The sequence below is a fragment of the Rhinatrema bivittatum genome, chromosome 8, assembly GCF_901001135.1.
Source record: "Rhinatrema bivittatum chromosome 8, aRhiBiv1.1, whole genome shotgun sequence".
NCBI lineage: Eukaryota > Metazoa > Chordata > Amphibia > Gymnophiona > Rhinatrematidae > Rhinatrema > Rhinatrema bivittatum.
This window is the reverse complement of record NC_042622.1, coordinates 205,314,460-205,333,209: the sequence shown is the minus strand read 5'-3', so window position 1 is coordinate 205,333,209 and position 18,750 is coordinate 205,314,460. Positions and strand designations below refer to the sequence as shown.

The window sequence follows — 18,750 nt, the reverse complement described above, 5'->3', positions numbered from 1 at the left end:
TTTCTGCCTCTGGTTGCTCAAGGGCTCTCTGTGCTGTTTTTCCCCCTTCCTTTTTAGTTTGTTTTTTTGTTAATATATATATATATATATATTTTTTTTTTTTTTTCCAGTGATGCTCGGAACATGGCCCGGGACGTACAGAACGCCTTCTACGAGATCGTAGCAGAGCATGGCAAGATGGACCATACGCAGGCAGTGGATTATGTGAAGAAGTTGATGACCAAGGGCCGCTACTCTCTGGATGTGTGGAGCTAAGAAGAGATTGCAGGGAGAGGTCAAGTGCGCACGTGGAAAATGGAGGATCCTGTGGGTGGCTGCGGCCTGACGGCCCGCACAAACCAATGCAAGAACAGACTAAACAAATTCTTTAGATCCCGTTCCAAGTTCTCCTGCTCTAATAACCCTCAGACTTATATCTAGGTCTACTACAATAGTCCCACCAGTTTTGGGTGGGAAGCAAGAAGTAATTCTTTTTGTGACTAATGGAATGGCTTTTGGTTTTCTGTGGTAACAAGCTGTCCATTTTTTAGAAGCAGCTGCTCTCATGTAATGTTGAACAGGTAAACACACTTTTTTTTTTAATTGTGCCAGTTTTTATTAGAATCAGAATTACTGGCAGATGTTTTAGAGAGGTTCTACCAAGGCAGATGCTGGGATTGCCTTTGGATTGCACGTGTAATTAAAGCCTAGTGAGATTGAGATGGTGCGTTTCTGCTGTGGCTGCTGCTAGTTGTCTTGGTGCCACGCTGGATGTGAAAGGATCACACCGTATTGTGCAGGGAGGCATGGAGCAAGGTCAGGGTGTACGCGTAGAAATACTTCTCCATGGCTTTCCTTCTTTCGCTGTGGGTTAACTAATAGGCCTTATTGGTTGACCTTTTCCTCCCCACCCCCCCACCCCCACCCATTGCCCTATTTCCAGAATCTTCTAGCTAGGAGGGCTAGCATTTGGTGTGCTAAAGTAATTTTTGGTGACCTGAGACCCAGTCACCTGTGGTGAAGATTCCCTCACCAATTTATCAAATGTCATCACCACACTCACACACCCCTGCCCCATCTTGCTACAGGCTGCCTTTACTAATGTGAATCTAGTTAACGGGAATTCAGTAAGATTTCCCAGTCGCTACAGGAATAGGAAGTAATGAGCCTGTGGTAATCCAGGCCAGTACCGACATATCTCTGGTGTGGTGCTGGGCCTCCTAGGGGCCATTGAGTAGGAGCCCTGGCAGTTTGCTGCTCAAATACAAATTATAATCTCTTGCATATAACGAAGGCGGTGTATGTGTGTCTAAACGGCAGCGTAGTCATGTTGTACTGTTGGGGATGAAATATCAAAAGCAGTCTCTGGAAGCGCAAGTCAGATAGTAGGAGAGAGGAAGAAGGCCAGGAGATTCCTTCTACCAGCAGAAAAGCAGCCCAGATCCATAGGCTCGCTATGTGCAGGAGGCCCACTAGTAAGGGGGCCCCATCGCATAGCATCGTTGGCAGAGTGTGTGCGGTTGGTGTCCTGGGATCCTTTACCCTGGACCTTGTATGTGTTCTGTGAAAGTGCGGTGGGTTTTAAAGTCTATTGTAAATTATCATGTGGGTTTTGGAATTTTCAGAAGAAAAATATATTGTGCCATATAATTTGTCCATTGTATGTAAATAATTTTAAATACTCCTTCCCCTTGGAATAAAATAGTTTTTTTCATTATTTTGCATATAAGAACATGAAATTTTGTCTTCTGTGTTTTTTGAATTAGACCTTTTATATTGTCAGAATAGCACTGCAAGTGCAAAAATAACTGGAATTATGCAGGTGATGTATGGATTATGGCCTATGAACATTTATCACATTGCCTGATTTTGTAAAATCTGCTTTTTGAGATGCTTTCAGTGGACAAAGGCGAAAAAAGTATATGGGGGAAAGAGGAGAGAGGTGTGTGAGTTGGTGAGACTGTGCTAGGCTGGGGTCTGTCACACCCCCCAGCTGTGCTGGCAAACCAAAGGCTAGGTGACTGAAAGCATCTGGGAAATTGTATTTATTCAAGTATTTATCTTTTGCCCTCATCAAAATAGTGCTAGGTGAATTCCAACAAAATAAAACAAAACAATACAACAAATAAAATCTATAAACTTAAACAGAAAAAAATATTAAACAAAACAGTATGTAATGGAAGGGCAATATTCCAACCCTCAAGAGTGCCTTATTGCAGCTTACATAGTAATGACAGAAAGACCAAATGGTCCATCCAATCTGCCCCCCCCCCCCCCCCCCACAGTTTCTTACAGTCATATCTGCTGCTGTGTGTTGGTTACCCCATGTTTCTGTAAAGGAAGTAACTGCCACTCCGTAAAGATCACCCCCAAGTCTTATGTTAAGGGTAGTAAAACTACTAAACATTTTTGCAGGTGAGCGGCCTTTATAATAATTCACTCAATGCAGCTTGAACCTGCTTTGCTTTTGCACTTGGCCGTTGAAGCAGTCCTATGCTTGATCCCTAATATCTGTGTATCTGTACCTCGGACCATGAAAGTCAGGGCCCAGTGATGGCTGTGGTCTGAATCAAATTCCTCCTTCATCCCCATCATTGAAGTGGAGAGTGAGGTTGTATCAAACTCATGAAAGCTAATTAGTTAAGGGTAGTAACTGCCACTCCTAGGCTACCTTCATTTCCATGCTCTCGCCAGGAGGGAGCCACACTCTTGATCCATACCTCTTTTAATTTGTTTGCTGTTTTTGTCCTCATCACCCTCTCCGTGAAGAATTTCGGATTAGGTTTATTTTGCCACTATTGTTTTCCAGTCTTTTTGGAGTAGGGAGGGGGTGGTTTGTGGCTTCTTTTTTTTTTCTCTCTTTATAATTCAGACAATCGTACACAGAAGCATTTGAGAAATAAGTTTCTTAAATTTGTTGAGACACTGATAGTTCCCCAGTAATGTAGCGGGCTGAGCTCTGGAGTTGGGTCCACAGGAAAAACCCTGAATGGCTGTAAGCGCAAAACACTTCCATTCAAACATTTCCACCAATGGACAGGCCCACTACATAAGAATCTAAGACACTCTGCGATCACAGCCCTTCCACCCATGGACCTAGATCAGAAGTAGACAACTGATCCTTGAGAGCCCAAAACAGGTCTGGTTTTCAGGACATCCACAATGAATATGCATGAGTTTGCATGCACTGTCTCCATTGTATGCAAATGTATTTCATGCGTATTCATTGTGGATTCCTGTTTGTGGCCTACCTCTCGACCTAGATTGTGGGTTAAACCTAGAAAAGCTATTTGGGTAACAGTAGGTCCTATGAAACATGGGGTCTGAATGTCTGTCTTGGTGATTTATTATGAGCTTCAGTCCCTAGCTCATCCCAATCATATTTTTCCAAATATATGTGGAGTTCCTCATTACGTTTAGAAATAAGGGACCCCCTGCTAGTTTGTATTGGCTAAGGTTTCCACTAATCACCAAGTAATCTAAGATATAGTTCTGATTATTTTTTATTATGAAATAGTACCAGCTCTACAGCATGTGTCTGGCTTTGCTTTTCGTTCAATCTGCATAGGTGTCGATAGAGACCCCATATTCATGCACCACCTACTCCAAAGTATGTATTTGTCCTTACAAATTTAACTGCCAACCAAATAGCAGTCCCTTTTCCTCCCAGCTGCAAGGAAATGGAACCAAACCTTGACACTGGGTTATTGCGAATGTCGGACATGGGGAATATTCTGATTATTCACACCCGCGGTCGATTTGGCGAACTGCTAGTATTATCCTAAGTACTAAGCAAGATCTGCAAATCCGTCCCGTTAATGTTGCAGATGGATCACTGGTCAAAGAAATGAGTAATGTCCATGCCTTCCAAAAGAGCTACCTCTCTAGATCTCCAAGGGAGCTAACAATACCCGGTTAACCCACTCCTACCATTTGCACGAGTTCTTCATTCACTCGTGGGCATGGCAGGTGCTGAAAGGGGAAGGATACTTCAGGTTGGGGGCAAACTTCAAAAAGCATTTACGTGCATAAACCTTGATTTCCGCACATAAATCACATTTTGAAAATCAAACTGGAGAGAGGGTTGAGCTGGGAAAAGGGGAGGATGAAATTGTGATGGGGGCAAGCATTTACATGCATACTCTAAATTTCCTGTTAAGTGTGCATGTAAATGTAGATGGAGAGAGTTCCAGCTGCCCTGGAAGAGGTATAACTCCCTGCATGTATGTTTGCATGTACCAGAACAACCTGGGAACTGGCCAAGCTGACTTATCGGCATAGAGCAGAAAACTCTGCCCCAAGCTTAGCCCTCTGCAGGCTGCTGAAAAGTATCTTCCCTAAGTATGCCGAGCCTTCCGGATAAAAGATAATCATGCTAGTCCTACCAATCTTTTTTTGTTTGGGATATCAATAGAGGATAATTCTTTAAAAAGAAAAACAATTCTTAGCCCAAGAGGCTGAGCGGTAAGAATTTCAAGGCATCTGGGTGCTGCTAACTTTACCTCATCGGTGTACAGACATCTGGGGCACTGTACCACTGATTTATGATTATAAAACCCTTGATGGTTCAAACTCTTTGCTTGTGCCAAGGGTTCAATAGCTAGATTAAACAATTAGAGAGAGAGAGAGAGAACAGCCGGTCATGTCCTCCTAAGAATATGAAATAATTGGAAAGGCTAACCAGTAATCACTACCTTCAGGGGCATGTGAAGAGCTTTAATGTAAGTCCTCAGCCGTCTCCAGCACTGGTCTCATCTAAAAGCAGGTCAATGGCTGCCTCGGCATCTGAGATCATAAGGACAGGGATAGGGATTATGCGTGTGCCCACTTCATGTAAATATTTTTATATTCTGCTCCAAGTGTACATCAAAGCAGATTACTGTCCCCACAAGGCTTACGATCTAATTTTGAAAGGGAGGGTAAAGTGACTTGCCCAAGGAGCACAGCAAGGTTTTTTTTTGTAAATATTTTATTGAGATTTTTCAGGATCAATATAACATATACAACAGTTCATAAAATAATCTTTAACAACTTCTGGCTGTGCTTAATTACAGCATCTTTGAAGACCATTTTGACTAGGAGCTTACTAAAAGTGCAAAAGATACCTCTCTCTAGTGCAATAGACATTGCTGATAGGATGGATGAAAGGACTTGCTGACATCACATGAGTTTTTCAGTGTTTAGCCCGCCATTGCAAATATGGATTCCACACTGATGAAAACCCAGGTAACATATGGTATTTATGAGCAGTCAGCTTATATCTCATACATCTTATCTAACTTTAAGATGACCAATTTTAACTGTGGGGCGTTGGGTGCGTTCCAAGCAGCTGCTATGCCCGCTCTAGCGGCCAGTATAATTTGAAGTATCAACATCCAGTTGTGTCTAGAGCAATCCAGGGGTGCATTTAATAGGGCATTTTCAGAGGCTAACTGAATGGAGACCTGGAGCACTTGCTGGATCAATAGGGAAACTTCCCCTCCAAAATCCCACAATTATAGAACACTTCCACCACATATGAAAGAATGAGCCTGTTGCGTCCGTTGGACTCAGACGGCTTCATCCTACGTGCCTCACCTCAATTCTTGCTTTCTCCACCAGCCTCGGGAAGATGGCGACCGCCGCGTCTGCTTGCTGCTCTCTCTGGTGTCCCCAGAACGGCTATGGCAAGGCATTCCGCCATGATTCACCTGAGGGCCTTCTAGGGTGCGTGCGCTACCCTCGTCTTTATTCCAGCTATGGTGCAAACCTCGGGGGCGTTCCTCTCGAGTGATGTCATGCCATCCGGGTATTTAGCCTGCCCTGTTTGCTGACTGACTTTGAGTTAACAAGGATTGGACTTGTCTGGTCTAAGCTGCTCTGCTGCTTCCTGCAGCCGCTGGACGCTCTCTCTACCCTCTGGGGTTCTACAAACTTGGGTACCCACTCCTCGGGGCCCTATGCTTATTTCCAGGTGCCTATCCAGGTTGTCTGCCAACTCTCTACTTCTGCCTGCTGGGAACTCCACCATTACAGCTACAGTGTTGAGAAATTTAATATGGGCCAGCCTGTCTCACCTACAGCTCCTCATTGGAAATCTGCATCGGAGCTCCCTACACCACCATTGTGGGACGGGTCTCCTCAACCGAGCATCCCAAGACTGCTGCTGCAAGAATCTGCTCACTACTGCCACCTCTGGTGCCAACTACAAGCTGTGTAATAAAACCTATCTTCTGTGTTTGTGCATCTGAGTCGAGCCTGGTACTGCAGTTCCTCACGGGGCTCCTCCGCGTGGGAGTGGCCATCACTGCAGCACCCAAGAATCCACCCAAACACCTCAAAACCATAACAGAGCCTTTTTGACCGCAGCCCCTCCAGCACTGGTCACAGCTAATTATAGGAGCTTTATGCAACCGGACAGGTGTAAGATGCCATCTCAATGATACTTTATAACTATTTTCTGATAGTAGCACAGATATAGAACTGTGTTTAGTGTTAAGGAAAATCATATCACATGTCTCATCTGCTAATTCTTTCCCTAAGTCATTTTCCCAAGCCAACGTGAAGGCTGGTTTCTTACTTGGGTCCTTATTGAGAAGACCATATATATCTTAGATTCCCCCTTCTCAAACCTGTCTGCCTGCTCGCACCAATATTCAAATTGGGATTTTCCCAAGGCTAGATCCTCCTCTATTCTTTCCTGTCGAAGGAAATGGCATAATTGTAGATATGAAAACATATCTCTAGCCAGCAATTGGTGCATTTCTTTAATGCATGCAAAAGTTAGAAGCCCCTCGGCGCCATACAAATTCCCAAGCATTATAATCTGTCTGTTGTTTTCCACTCCTTAAAAAGATAAGAATCCCACTCTGAGACAAAACGGCTATTGTGAAACAATGAAGAGCTAAAAAAATACCTTCCTCTCCCCACCAATGTATGCTGCCATTGCTTCCAAATACGAAGGGTGGGGTTAGTCGTTGGGGGAAGGTCTGTGTTAGCTATCCAAGTTGGCCAAGGCTGCCAGGTCAGGAAGGGCCCAAACTGGCATATTTCCCAAGAAAACTTGTTCTATCACTACCCTGTTCTCCCCTTTTATTCCAGTCTATGATTGCTCTTGTTTGGACAGCAACAAAATACCACCTCAAGTGAGGAACGCCCAGCCCGCCTCTCAATCTATCTCTAAACAGTATACTGCTAGTCACCCTGGGCGGCTTTCTTTTCCAAATAAATGCAAAAATGTTTCTGCCAGCATTTTAGGATAGCAGTGGGTATATGTATCGGTAAAGACTGAACAAGGTAATTACATTTTGTAGGAAAGTTCATTTTTATTGATGCTATTCTTCCTGTCCATGCCAGTGGAAATCTAGACCAATTGTCGAAGTCCTTACAAACCTTGGAAACCATCGGTGTATAATTCAAACGAAATAAGAACTCAATCTTGTTGCTAATTAAAATGCCTAAGTATTTTATTTTCTGATTAGCCCATTTGAATGAAAACATCTGTTTTAAGGATGTATTTATTCCAAAGGAACAGAAATATTTAAAACCTCTGACTTATGGAGGTTTAATCAGAATCCAGATAGAGAGCTGAACTTGGATAACATCTTTACAACCCCCAGCAAGGATTTTTGTGGCTGAGACAATGTAAACAAAATGTCATCAGTGAAGAGTGACATCTTTATAATCCATATCGCCTACAACTATCCCCGCAATTGAAGCCAGCTCTCGAACCTTTATGTCTAGAGGTTCTAAAAAAAAGGGTGAATAATGGGGATAATGGCCATCCCTGCCTTGTTCCTCTCTGAAGTGGAAAGGGATCAGAATAAGATCTGTTAATTTTAACACAGGCTTTAGGGTTTCATATACCTTAGATAACCAGCTCAAAAAAGAAGGGACAAAATTCATCCTCTCTAGCGTGTAAAACAGATATGGCCAGTGAACCATGTCAAATGCTTTTTCCGCGTCTACAGATAGCAGAACTGCAGGAACTTGCCCCTGTTTCACCCACCAGATAAGATTGATTATCTTACGGACATGATCTGCTGCCTTCCTGCCCGGGGTAAAGCCTGCCTGATCAGGATGTACTAATTTTGCCATCACTGTATTTAATCGATTAGCTAAAATTTTGGCTAGTTTCTTTACGTCAATATTAATTAAGTAGATGGGTCTATAAGACCCACATTCCAAAAGGTCACGGCCCGATTTGGCCAATATGGTGATCCCAGCCACATTGGACCCCGTAAACAAAGAAGTTTCCTTGCACATGGAATTAACACTGTGAGAGAGAGGGGCCAAATCTTTCACAATTTTTTTTATAAAATTGGGCTGTGAAACCATCTTACCCTGGAGCTTTGTTAATTTTGAGGTCATTAATCACTTGCATTATTTCAATCTGTGTTATTTCTTTTTCAAAAAACTGTTTTTCCTCTTCCGAGCTTTGGGGGGAGATTGACCTGGTCTAAATATGACTCTGTCCCCTCCTTCAGAATACTAGACTCCTCCTTATATAGTTCACCATAAAATTGCTGAAATCGCCGTTGGATTTCCTTGGAGGAGATCATTAAGGACCCATCTGCATCGCGAATCCTAGTGATTTGATTTTGAGCTATTCGTTGTTTCAGCCTTCTGTCCAAGCATCGACAGGCCTTATTTCCCCATTCAAAATGCTCTTGTTTTAATAGATTCAATTGTAAAGAAATAGCATCTAAATTTAAGGAGCAAAATAAGTGTCCAGCTTTTTGCAATTTTAAATAAATAGGAGTTCACTTACCAACGAAACAATCACTGCAGTCAATTTTATTTTTTGAGTGGATTTTTCCTTTTTTTTTTTAAGTTGTCTGAGATATAAACTTCGCTCTAAGGTCAGCTTTTAAACAATCCCAATATAATGATGGATTTGCGTACTAGCCCCATTGTATGTCTCATTTTCCACTATGGCCGCTTGTATAGATAAACAGAAGGCTTCATCCTCTAATAAAGTATCATTTAACTTACAATATCTTTTCCTGGAGTCTATACCTGAAACCTGTAGGTCTATCCATGTAGGGGCATGGTCTGTCCATGTTATCTGACCTATGTCCACCCCTACAATCCTCTGATAACTTTATCCACTAAAAAGAAATCTGTCCTTGAATAGGATTTATGAGGGTTGGACTAAAACATCTGGAGGCATCAGAAACCCTTTTGTCAGAAACCATATATCATAAGAACATAAGAATATGCCATACTAGGTCAGACCAAGGGTCCATCAAGCCCAGCATCCTGTTTCCAACAGTGGCCAATCCAGGCCATAAGAACCTGGCAAGTACCCAAAAGCTAAGTCTATTCCATGTTACCATTGCTAATGGCAGTGGCTATTCTCTAAGTGAACTTAATAGCAGGTAATGGACTTCTCCTCCAAGAACTTATCCAATCCTTTTTTAAACACAGCTATACTAACTGCACTAACCACATCCTCTGGCAACAAATTCCAGAGTTGTGTGTTGAGAAAAAAAGAACTTTCTCCGATTAGTTTTAAATGTGCCCCATGCTAACTTCATGGAGTGCCCCCTAGTCCTTCTATTATCCAAAAGAGTAAATAACCGATTCACATCTACCCGTTCTAGACCTCTCATGATTTTAAACATTTCTATCCAGTAATTCCCTTCTCCGAATGAAAGACTTAAAGTGCTTCCTGCTTGACTTTGCTCCCAAACCACCCCCTGTTGAATTATCCAATCGTGGTTGTACCGTTAAATTAAAATCACCAGCTATCAATAAATGCTTCTCCCCAAATGTATCTAAGATGTTATTGATACCATCTACAAAGGAGGGATGATCAGAATTCGGGGCATAAATATTCAGCAAGGAATAAATCTCCCTCCCCACTTCTATTTGCAGGAGTAGAAAACCCCCATTAGGGTCCTCATAGGACTTTTGAACATGTCACTATGTCTTTATGGAGCAGAATTCCTACTCTAGCATATTTTGCTGATTTTGAAGCCACTGCAAAGTACTGTTGGGGAAATAATGACCATTTCAATAAGTGCTCATAGCGATGCTTTAAGTGGGTTTCCTGCAAGAAAATGATAGCTGCGCCTGAGCCCTGGGCCTCAGACCTAAATAACTGCCGTTTTTGTGGGCTATTTTAACTCTTAACATTAAGGGATAGTATCCTAATTGACAGCATCTTGATAATTGGAATATGTAAAGTTCAGCATTTCTTTTCTCAAACTAAGACCTTACCCCCTTTTTTATACATTCGTCTCGTAATCTATCTTCTGACCCAAGTTCTATTGCATCTCATAATGTACCTGTAAGCCCTAAGATATAAATTCTTCCTAGCTTAATGATTAAATCTATTAAGCAAAATAAAATAATAAACTTTCCCACCCCCCTCAAACCAGTTCCCTTTGCTATTTACCCATAGCAGATCTGCAACCGCAGATGAAGGCAGGAACATCCACCGAGCATGCCCCGAGCCAAAAGCAACATGTAAACCAATCTACTGATTTTTTTTTTTTTATAGAAATCACTACAAAAATATGCATCCCACGGTGTAAAGAGTAGTACTAGTACTCTCCCATCTGTTCCCAAAAAAGGATCACCAACTGTGAAACCAAAACTCCAAAAAATGTGAAATGCTTCTCTTCACCCCTTCCCAGCGTCTTTCTCATATAGGGAGTCCCCCGAGTTCCATTGCAGTCTACGACCACCTTTTCGTGCACTCTGCCATCTTGGAGTGTCTGCGCTCGGTGCTTGAGAGAAGCTCTTAGCTGGAACAGAGATCTCTACCACGTGGCCTGCCTCCTTCAATATGGCCGCTGCTTCCTCTACAGTTTTAGCTCTGGAAGTGGATCCTCGAATCATCATGGCTATACCGAAGGGGAACAGCCAACAATTTTCTCAGTGGAAAAAAGTAAACAGTGGAGTGCCTCGGGGATCTGTACTTGGACCGGTGCTTTTCAATATATATATATCAATGATCTGGAAAGGAATACGATGAGTGAGGTTATCAAATTTGCAGATGATACAAAATTATTCAGAATAGTTAAATCACAAACAGATTGTGATACATTACAGGAGGACCTTGCAAGACTGGAAGATTGGGCATCCAAATGGCAGATGAAATTTAATGTGGACAAGTGCAAGGTGATGCATATAGGGAAAAATAACCCTTGCTGTAGTTACACAGTGTTAGGTTCCATATTAAGAACTACCACCCAGGAAAAAGGCTGGCACCGATGGTGCAAAACAGAGAGCCAAACCGGATGTCAGGGGAAGGCAGCAGATGAGCAGAGACGAGGAATCAAGCCGAAGTCAGAACCAGGTGAACAAGCCGAGGGAAAGGAAGCTGGAACCAGGAACAAGGAAGGGCACGGAGTCAGGAATAGCAGGAACACTGGATCAGGAACAACAGCAATTACGCACTCCAAAAGAGCAGGACCTGTTGCCAAGGCAAGGAACTGAGGACTGAGCCAGGGTTTAAATACCCCTCTCAGTCCTGACATCATCTTCAGGGGCCGGGCCATCGTTTCCCGCCGCGGCCCCTTTAAGAGTCTGGCAGTCTCGCGCATGCGAAGGGAAGGTCGGCGGCATCCAGAGCCGTGTGGAGGCATTGCCGTTGGCTGGCTCAGGGCCGGAGCACACCGCACCAAACACCGGGGGCCCTGTCGAGTGTCGGGACAGGAAGGGGGGCCTGGCTGTGGGATGCCACAGCCGGGATTCCCAACATAGTGCTCTTCCCTGATCCAATTTTCTAGTCACCCAATCAAAAAAAAAAAATCAGATTTGCCTGACCGGACTTTTCCCTGGTGAATCAATGCTTTCATGGATCCTGCAGCTTAGCAGGGTGTATATAGTTCTCTATTCTTTCTTGCAGCAGAGCCTCCATTAATTTTCCCACCTCTGTGGTGAGGCTACCCAGCCTGTAGTTTCCGGCCTCCTCTCTGCCACCACTCTTGTGAAGCGGGACCACACCTGCTCTTCTCCAATGCTGCAGCACCCCTCCTGTTACCAGGGATCTATTTTTACTCAGCGTACAATTAAACTCTCAAATTTGCTGCCAGAGGATGTGGTTAGTGCAGTTAGTGTAGCTGGGTTTAAAAAAAGGTTTGGATAAGTTCTTGGAGGAGAAGTCCATTACCTGCTATTAATCAAGTTTACTTAGGGAATAGCCACTGCTATTAATTGCATCAGTAGCATAGGATCTTCTTAATGTTTGGGTAACTGCCAGGTTCTTGTGGCCTGGTTTGGCCTCTGTTGGAAACAGGATGCTGGGCTTGATGGACCCTTGGTCTGACCCAGTATGGCATATCTTATGTTCTTATAACCAGGTCTTTCAGCAGACCCGCCAGCACATCTCTGAGCTCCCGTAGTATCCTCGGATGTATCACATCTGGCCCCATGGCCTTGTTCACTTTCAGTTTTCCTAGCTCTTCCCATACATTCTCTTCTGTAAAAGGAGTGGTGTCTACCCCATCTCATCTATGGTCTTCTCAACCAGCAACTGTCCTTCTCCATGGTCATCTTTAGTGAACACAGAACTGAAGTATTTGTTTAATATTTCTGCCATTTCTTCATCTGTCTACACATTGGTCCTTGTCACCTTTCAATTTCCCTCTACCACTTCAGGCCTTCCTTCTTTCTTAGATGTATCTGAAAACGTTTTGTCACCTCACTTTACCTCTTTGGCAATTCTTTCTTTCAGTTGAACTTTTGCTTTCCTGATTTCTTTCTTCATCTTCATCAGTTTCACCAGGTATTCTTCCCTGTGTTCCTCTTTTTTGGATCCTTTTTACTTCCTGAACTCTGTTCTTTTTGCCTTTAATTTTTCAGCCATCTCCTTCGAGACCCAAACCAGTTTCTTTTCCTTGAACATTTGTTTTACTTTTCTACCAGATTTGTTGCATTAGTAATAGCTCCTTTTAATTTGGCCCACTCTTATTCCCCCTCACCCATTTCTTCAGTCTTCTACTTTTTCCCCTGGGTACTTCTCCATTTTGACAAAATCTGGATTTGTGAAATTCAAAACTCGGGTCTCCCTGAGACTTCTCTGTATCTTATTTGTGATATCAAACCATAGCATCTGATGATCACTGGTGCTCAAGTGGGCACCCATGGGGACATTAGAGACATTATTCCCATTAGTGAGAGCTAGGTAGAGTATCACTACCTCCCTCGGGGGCTCCATGATCATTTGTTTAAGCAAAGCCCCTTAAAGGGCATCCACTATCTCTCTACTTCTTGCAGCTTCTGCAGAAGGGCTTCTCCAATCTACATCCGGCAGAACCATGGCTCCATAATGACAACAATGGCCCAGTCCACTCCACTCCACCATTAGGGCCTGCAGATCTGGGATTTTATTGCCCAGGCTTCGTGCATTCGTGGTCATAACTTTCCAGCTTTCCTCCCTTGGTTTGCTCATCTTCATAGTCACCTTTTCTGCTCTTTGCTTGAGTGTGGAATAAGGAGCTAATTGTTATCTAGTCTGGCTTCCTGTATTGCTTGGGGGTGGTATTCCACTTTTATTGGCCACATCTGCCACCCCCATCTTGTTTAAATACTTGAAGATGTAGGACCAGAATTTTGCACTTAGGATTGTCTTTCCTGCCCCTGTCAAATGTAGTCTCCTACCTCACTTATTAAAAAAAAAAAAAAACCAACCCACAAACAAAAAACACTTTTTTTTTTGTTCCAAACTATTAAACATGATGGCTCAAGCTCTCCCTTCTTTTCGTAAAAACATAAAGCATGATCTTATTAGAGCAATTCAATAAACTGTAAGAAAATGTTAAGGAAGGGAGCATTAGTTTCATACAATTACATTACCCCATGGTAATGTTTGTACAATGTATATATGTAATCATTAACTGTTGCCCTCCTGCCACGTGTTGATTTTTGTCATTCAAGTGCTCTAAGTGCTGTATGTTTCTTTGTATAAATCAAAAGTAACAAACTATGAAAAACAGTCCAACTCTCGTTGGTCTATGTGCAAATGGTGCGGCACATTGATTTAAATATAACAAGGAACAGGATACTTTCCTCCCAACATGGCCATGTTTCAGACTCGTGGTCCTTGCGCAGGGGGTGTCCAGCTCTTTCCAGGTATGTCCTGTGTGCTCGGGAATAGATGGTGTCTTTCACGCCACCATTTGCATAGACAAACTGTCACAACCACCTTATTGCAAGCCAGAAGAAAGTCTACTACTATGGCTTTCGTTAGAGGATAAATCCATAAACTGCTAGGACAGTAACTAATTAATAAGCAATAGTAGCATAGGATCTATATAATGTTTGGGTGCTTGCCAGGCACTTGTGACTTGGATTGGCCACTGTTGGAAACAGGATACTGGGGCTTGATGGACCCTTGATCTGAGCCAGCATGGCAAGTAAGAAAGCATGCAGACTAATCCTCTTTCTGAAATAGAGATGCTTGCCAGAAGATTGTTTAACATGCCAGAGGAAGCAGAGGTCCATATTCAAAACGTTTATCCAGTTAAACTGGGACTTAACCTGAAAACTGCTGGGGGTTTAAGTTTCCTGCCACTCTAAATGCGTCCAAGTTATTGGCCAGATAAATCTGAGGATATATTAGAACATGCCATACTGGGTCAGACCAAGGGTCCATCAAGCCCAGGATCCTGGTTCCAACAGTGGCCAATCCAGGCCATAAGAACCTGGCAAGTACCCAAAAACTAAGTCTATTCCATGTTACCATTGCTAATGGCAGTAGCTATTCTCTAAGTGAACTTAATAGCAGGTAATGGACTTCTCCTCCAAGAACTTATCCAATCCTTTTTTAAACCCAGCTACACTAACTGCACTAATCACATCTTCTGGCAACAAATGCCAGAGTTTAATTGTGCGTTGAATGAAAAAGAACTTTCTTCGATTAGTTTTAAATGTGCCCCATGCTAACTTCATGGAGTGCCCCCTAGTCCTCCTATTATCCGAAAGAGTAAATAACCGATTCACATCTACCTGTTCTAGACCTCTCATGATTTTAAACATCTCTATCATATCCCCCCTCAGCCGTCTCCTCGCCAAGCTGAAAAGTCCTAACCTCTTTAGTCTTTCCTCATAGGGGAGCTGTTCCATTCCCTTTATCATTTTGGTCGTCCTTCTCTGTACCTTCCACATAGCAATTATATCTTTTTTGAGATGCGGCGACCAGAATTGTACACAGTATTCAAGGTGCGGTCTCACCATGGAGCGATACAGAGGCATTATGACATTTTCCGTTTTATTCACCATTCCCTTTCTAATAATTCCCAACATTCTGTTTGCTTTTTTGACTGCCGCAGCACACAGAACCGACGATTTCAATGTGTTATCCACTATGACGCCTAGATCTCTTTCTTGGGTGGTAGCTCCTAATATGGAACCTAACATTGTGTAATTATTGCATGGGTTATTTTTCCCTATATGCATCACCTTGCACTTATCCACATTAAATTTCATCTGCCATTTTGATGCCCAATTTTCCAGCCTCACAATGTCTTCCTGCAATGTATCACAATCTGCTTGTGATTTAACTACTCTGACCAATCTGGTATCATCTGCAAATTTGATTATCTCACTCGTCGAATTTCTTTCCAGATCATTTATAAATATATTGAACAGTAAGGGTCCCAATACAGATCCCTAAGGCACTCCACTGTCCACTCCCTTCCACTAAGAAAATTGTCCATTTAATCCCACTCTCTGTTTCCTGTCTTTTAGCCAGTTTGCAATCCACGAAAGGACATCGCCACCTATCCCATGTCTTTTTATTTTTCCTAGAAGCCTCTCATGAGGAACTTTGTCAAATGCCTTCTGAAAATCCAAGTACACTATATCTACTGGTTCACCTTTATCCACATGTTTATTAACTCCTTCAAAAAAATGAAGCAGATTTGTGAGGCAAGACTTGCCCTGGGTAAAGCCATGCTGACTTTGTTCCATTAAACCATATCTTTCTATATGTTCTGTGATTTTGATATTCAGAACACTTTCCACTATTTTTCCTGGCACTGAAGTCAGGTTAACCGGTCTGTAGTTTCCCAGATCGCCCCTGGAGCCCTTTTTAAATATGGGGGTTACATTAGCTATCCTCCAGTCTTCAGCAAATGTCCTTTCCATTGGCCCCACTGCCTTCTGAGAGGGGAGGACCAAGAGCTGCTTAAGCTGCAGAGGGGAAAAAAAAAAAGGACAAGAGAGAAAAACAGAGGATGACAAAGGGGACAGAGGAGAGGAAAGAGAGTGGTGGCCCAAAGAAAGAGATGGAAAAAGAGAGCGAGGAGGTGGCCTGTTCAGGAGCTGAGGGGGCAAATGAGAGGGAGGCACCCCTCCTCCGCCTGCCCAGTCCTGCAATAAAGTGTGTGTAAAGAATGTACATCCAAACTGGGTGCCCATTTTTTTTTTTACTGCGCATACATTCACTTCTCAGGTACCAAAAGCAATAGGCAAATGAGCGGTCGCGCTAGGGATAAATTGTGCAACACTAGCGCATCCATGGCTTGAGAGGTGGCTGTGCCCGGGTCAGAAAAACGGACGCTGAATTGTACGAGTGCTTATTTTCCTAATCCAATGTGCACTGGCACTGGTTAGGAAAATGAATGCTGGTAAACTTGAGCGTCTGTTTCCTTCCTGACCACTGTTAAGCCTTTTTTTTTTTCCCATGTTGCTGCTTTCTGTGGTTCCTCCTACTTAGTATTGTGATGATATTAAGTCGGAAGAACCACAGAAAGCAGTTCAGGGCTTGGGGTGCCTTAGGATTTACCACCAACGCCGGGGCTGGCGTTATTTTTTGAGGGTTAAAACGTGCGTGTCGGGCGTACGGTGATTTTTTTTTACATTGGGGGTCCTAGCCAAGAGCCTCATCTACATGCCATTTACATGGGATGAGCGCTATTAGCTACGCGCTGGTTTGACCGCGCATTTTGGATGCGCTGATCCTCTTTATTGCACCAGGGGTTAATGACGCACGTCCAACTGCGGGTTAACCTGAGTGCACGATATTGCATCGGCCTGCTGGTCTGTGGAAAAGTTGGTGGTTGTGGGTGGAGAGGGCCCAAAGCTGGCATGGGAATTTCCATAGCGGGGCAGGGTGTGGCCTGCAACTTTTTAATGCTTTTGGGGGGAGTGGTGAGGGATTTAGGCATAGCACCTGATATGCTTTTTACGTTGGCTCTATTCAGAATAGAGCCAGTTAGATTTAAAGTTAGTCATATAACTTTACTTGAATATTCAGTGGGAGATTTATCACACTGAATAGTTATAGTTATCTAGATAACTTTGCTATTTGCTGGTCTACTGAATATGGACCTCAAAAACACCTTTTCTTGAATATTACCAAAATCTCTCTGTTTCTGAACTGCAGAAGTTCAAGATCGATGAGGGCAATTTTCAAACACTAATTGATTGGATAAATATGCTATTTATCTCAAACTTGTTTCGCGCCTCTCCCCCGTATCTGGGTAAAAAGGAAAATTGGTTCTTACCTGCTAATTTTCGTTCCTGCAGTAACACTGATTAGTTCAGACTCCTGGGTTTTGCCTCCCTTCCAGTAGATGCGGACAGAGAAAGTTTTGCTGACACTGCCATAGAACCTGGGGTACCATCTGCAGTCCCTCAGTATTGACCTGTACCCAAGCCAAGATAGTAATGAGCATAACTACAAGTAAACAAACATGTTCCTCTGAACGAGCAGTAGGAAGTGGAACCTTATAATGGAAATAATCTTTTTCAACCTTAACCACAAGAGGAACTAAACAAAACCTGTGCCATTCTTCAGACTAATTACAATAACAGATCAAGTGGACCCTCCAATTCTCCCCCTATCAACTGGGCAGGATTCTGGACTGAGTTGTGGTACTATAGGAACGAAAATTAGCAGGTAAGAACCAAATTTCCTTTCCCTGTACATACCCAGATCAGTCCAGACTACTGGGATGTACCCAAGCTTCTCTAAAGAGGGTGGGACTATGAAAGTCCCGCTCAAAGTACACTTTCACCAAAGTGTGCAACGACTTCCACATCACTGCCCTACGAATGTCTTGTGGTGACGCTAGCTGACATTTGGCCCAAGATGCCACCTGAGATCAAGTAGAGTGAGCCTTCAAAAACTCAGGGATAGGAAGATCCTGACAAATATATGCCGAACTTATCCCTTCTTTCAACCACCGTGCTGTGGTGGACTTTGAAGCCTTATGTCTCTTTTTTGCGCCTCTCCATAGCACAAAAAGATGATCTGATAGTCTAAAGCTATTAGTGACTTTGAGATACTGGAACAAGACTCTCTTTACATCCAAGAGACGCAACTTTCTTGTGTGAGGTGCCGCCACGTCTAGGTTTGGGAAGGCTGGAAGCTCTACTGATTGACTCAACTGAAAACGATGATACCACCTTCGAAAGAAAAGAAGGAACCGTACGCAAATAGACTCCAGAATCCGTAATCCTCAGAAAAGGATCCCTTCATGACAGAGCCTGTAGTTCCAAAATCTTTCTAGAACAATTTGCCACCAAAAAAACAACCTTTAAGATAGGATTTTTCAAAGTTTCTCTTCTAAGTGGCTCAAACAGAGCCACACACATCCCCTTGAGAACCAAGTTAAGGCTCTGGGGGAACACAACTTCTGCACCGGAGGCGCAAATGATTCAGCCCCTGGAGAAAACACATCACATCTGAATGTGCAGCTAGGGCTGCTCCCTGCACCTTGCCTCTAAGATAGCCCAAGCCGCCACCTGGACTCTGAGGGAGGTAAAGGCCAAACCCTTCACCAACCCTCGTCGTAAGAAGATCAAAATGTACACCACAGACAGTTGAGTAGG

At 43.2% G+C, this 18,750-nt stretch overlaps 1 protein-coding gene across 4 annotated transcripts in view; it reads left to right on the top strand.

The window, feature by feature from the left end:
- LOC115097153 (NADPH--cytochrome P450 reductase) overlaps positions 1-1,718 on the top strand; it is a 174,300-nt gene extending 172,582 nt beyond the window's left edge. For all 4 annotated transcript variants that reach the window (XM_029612705.1, XM_029612704.1, XM_029612703.1 and 1 more), the window contains one exon: positions 111-1,718. In XM_029612705.1, coding sequence (XP_029468565.1) covers positions 111-255 — 145 coding nt within the window. In that variant the 3' untranslated portion in view covers positions 256-1,718. The remainder of the gene's footprint in view (positions 1-110) is intronic.
- The last annotated feature ends 17,032 nt before the right edge of the window (positions 1,719-18,750 follow it).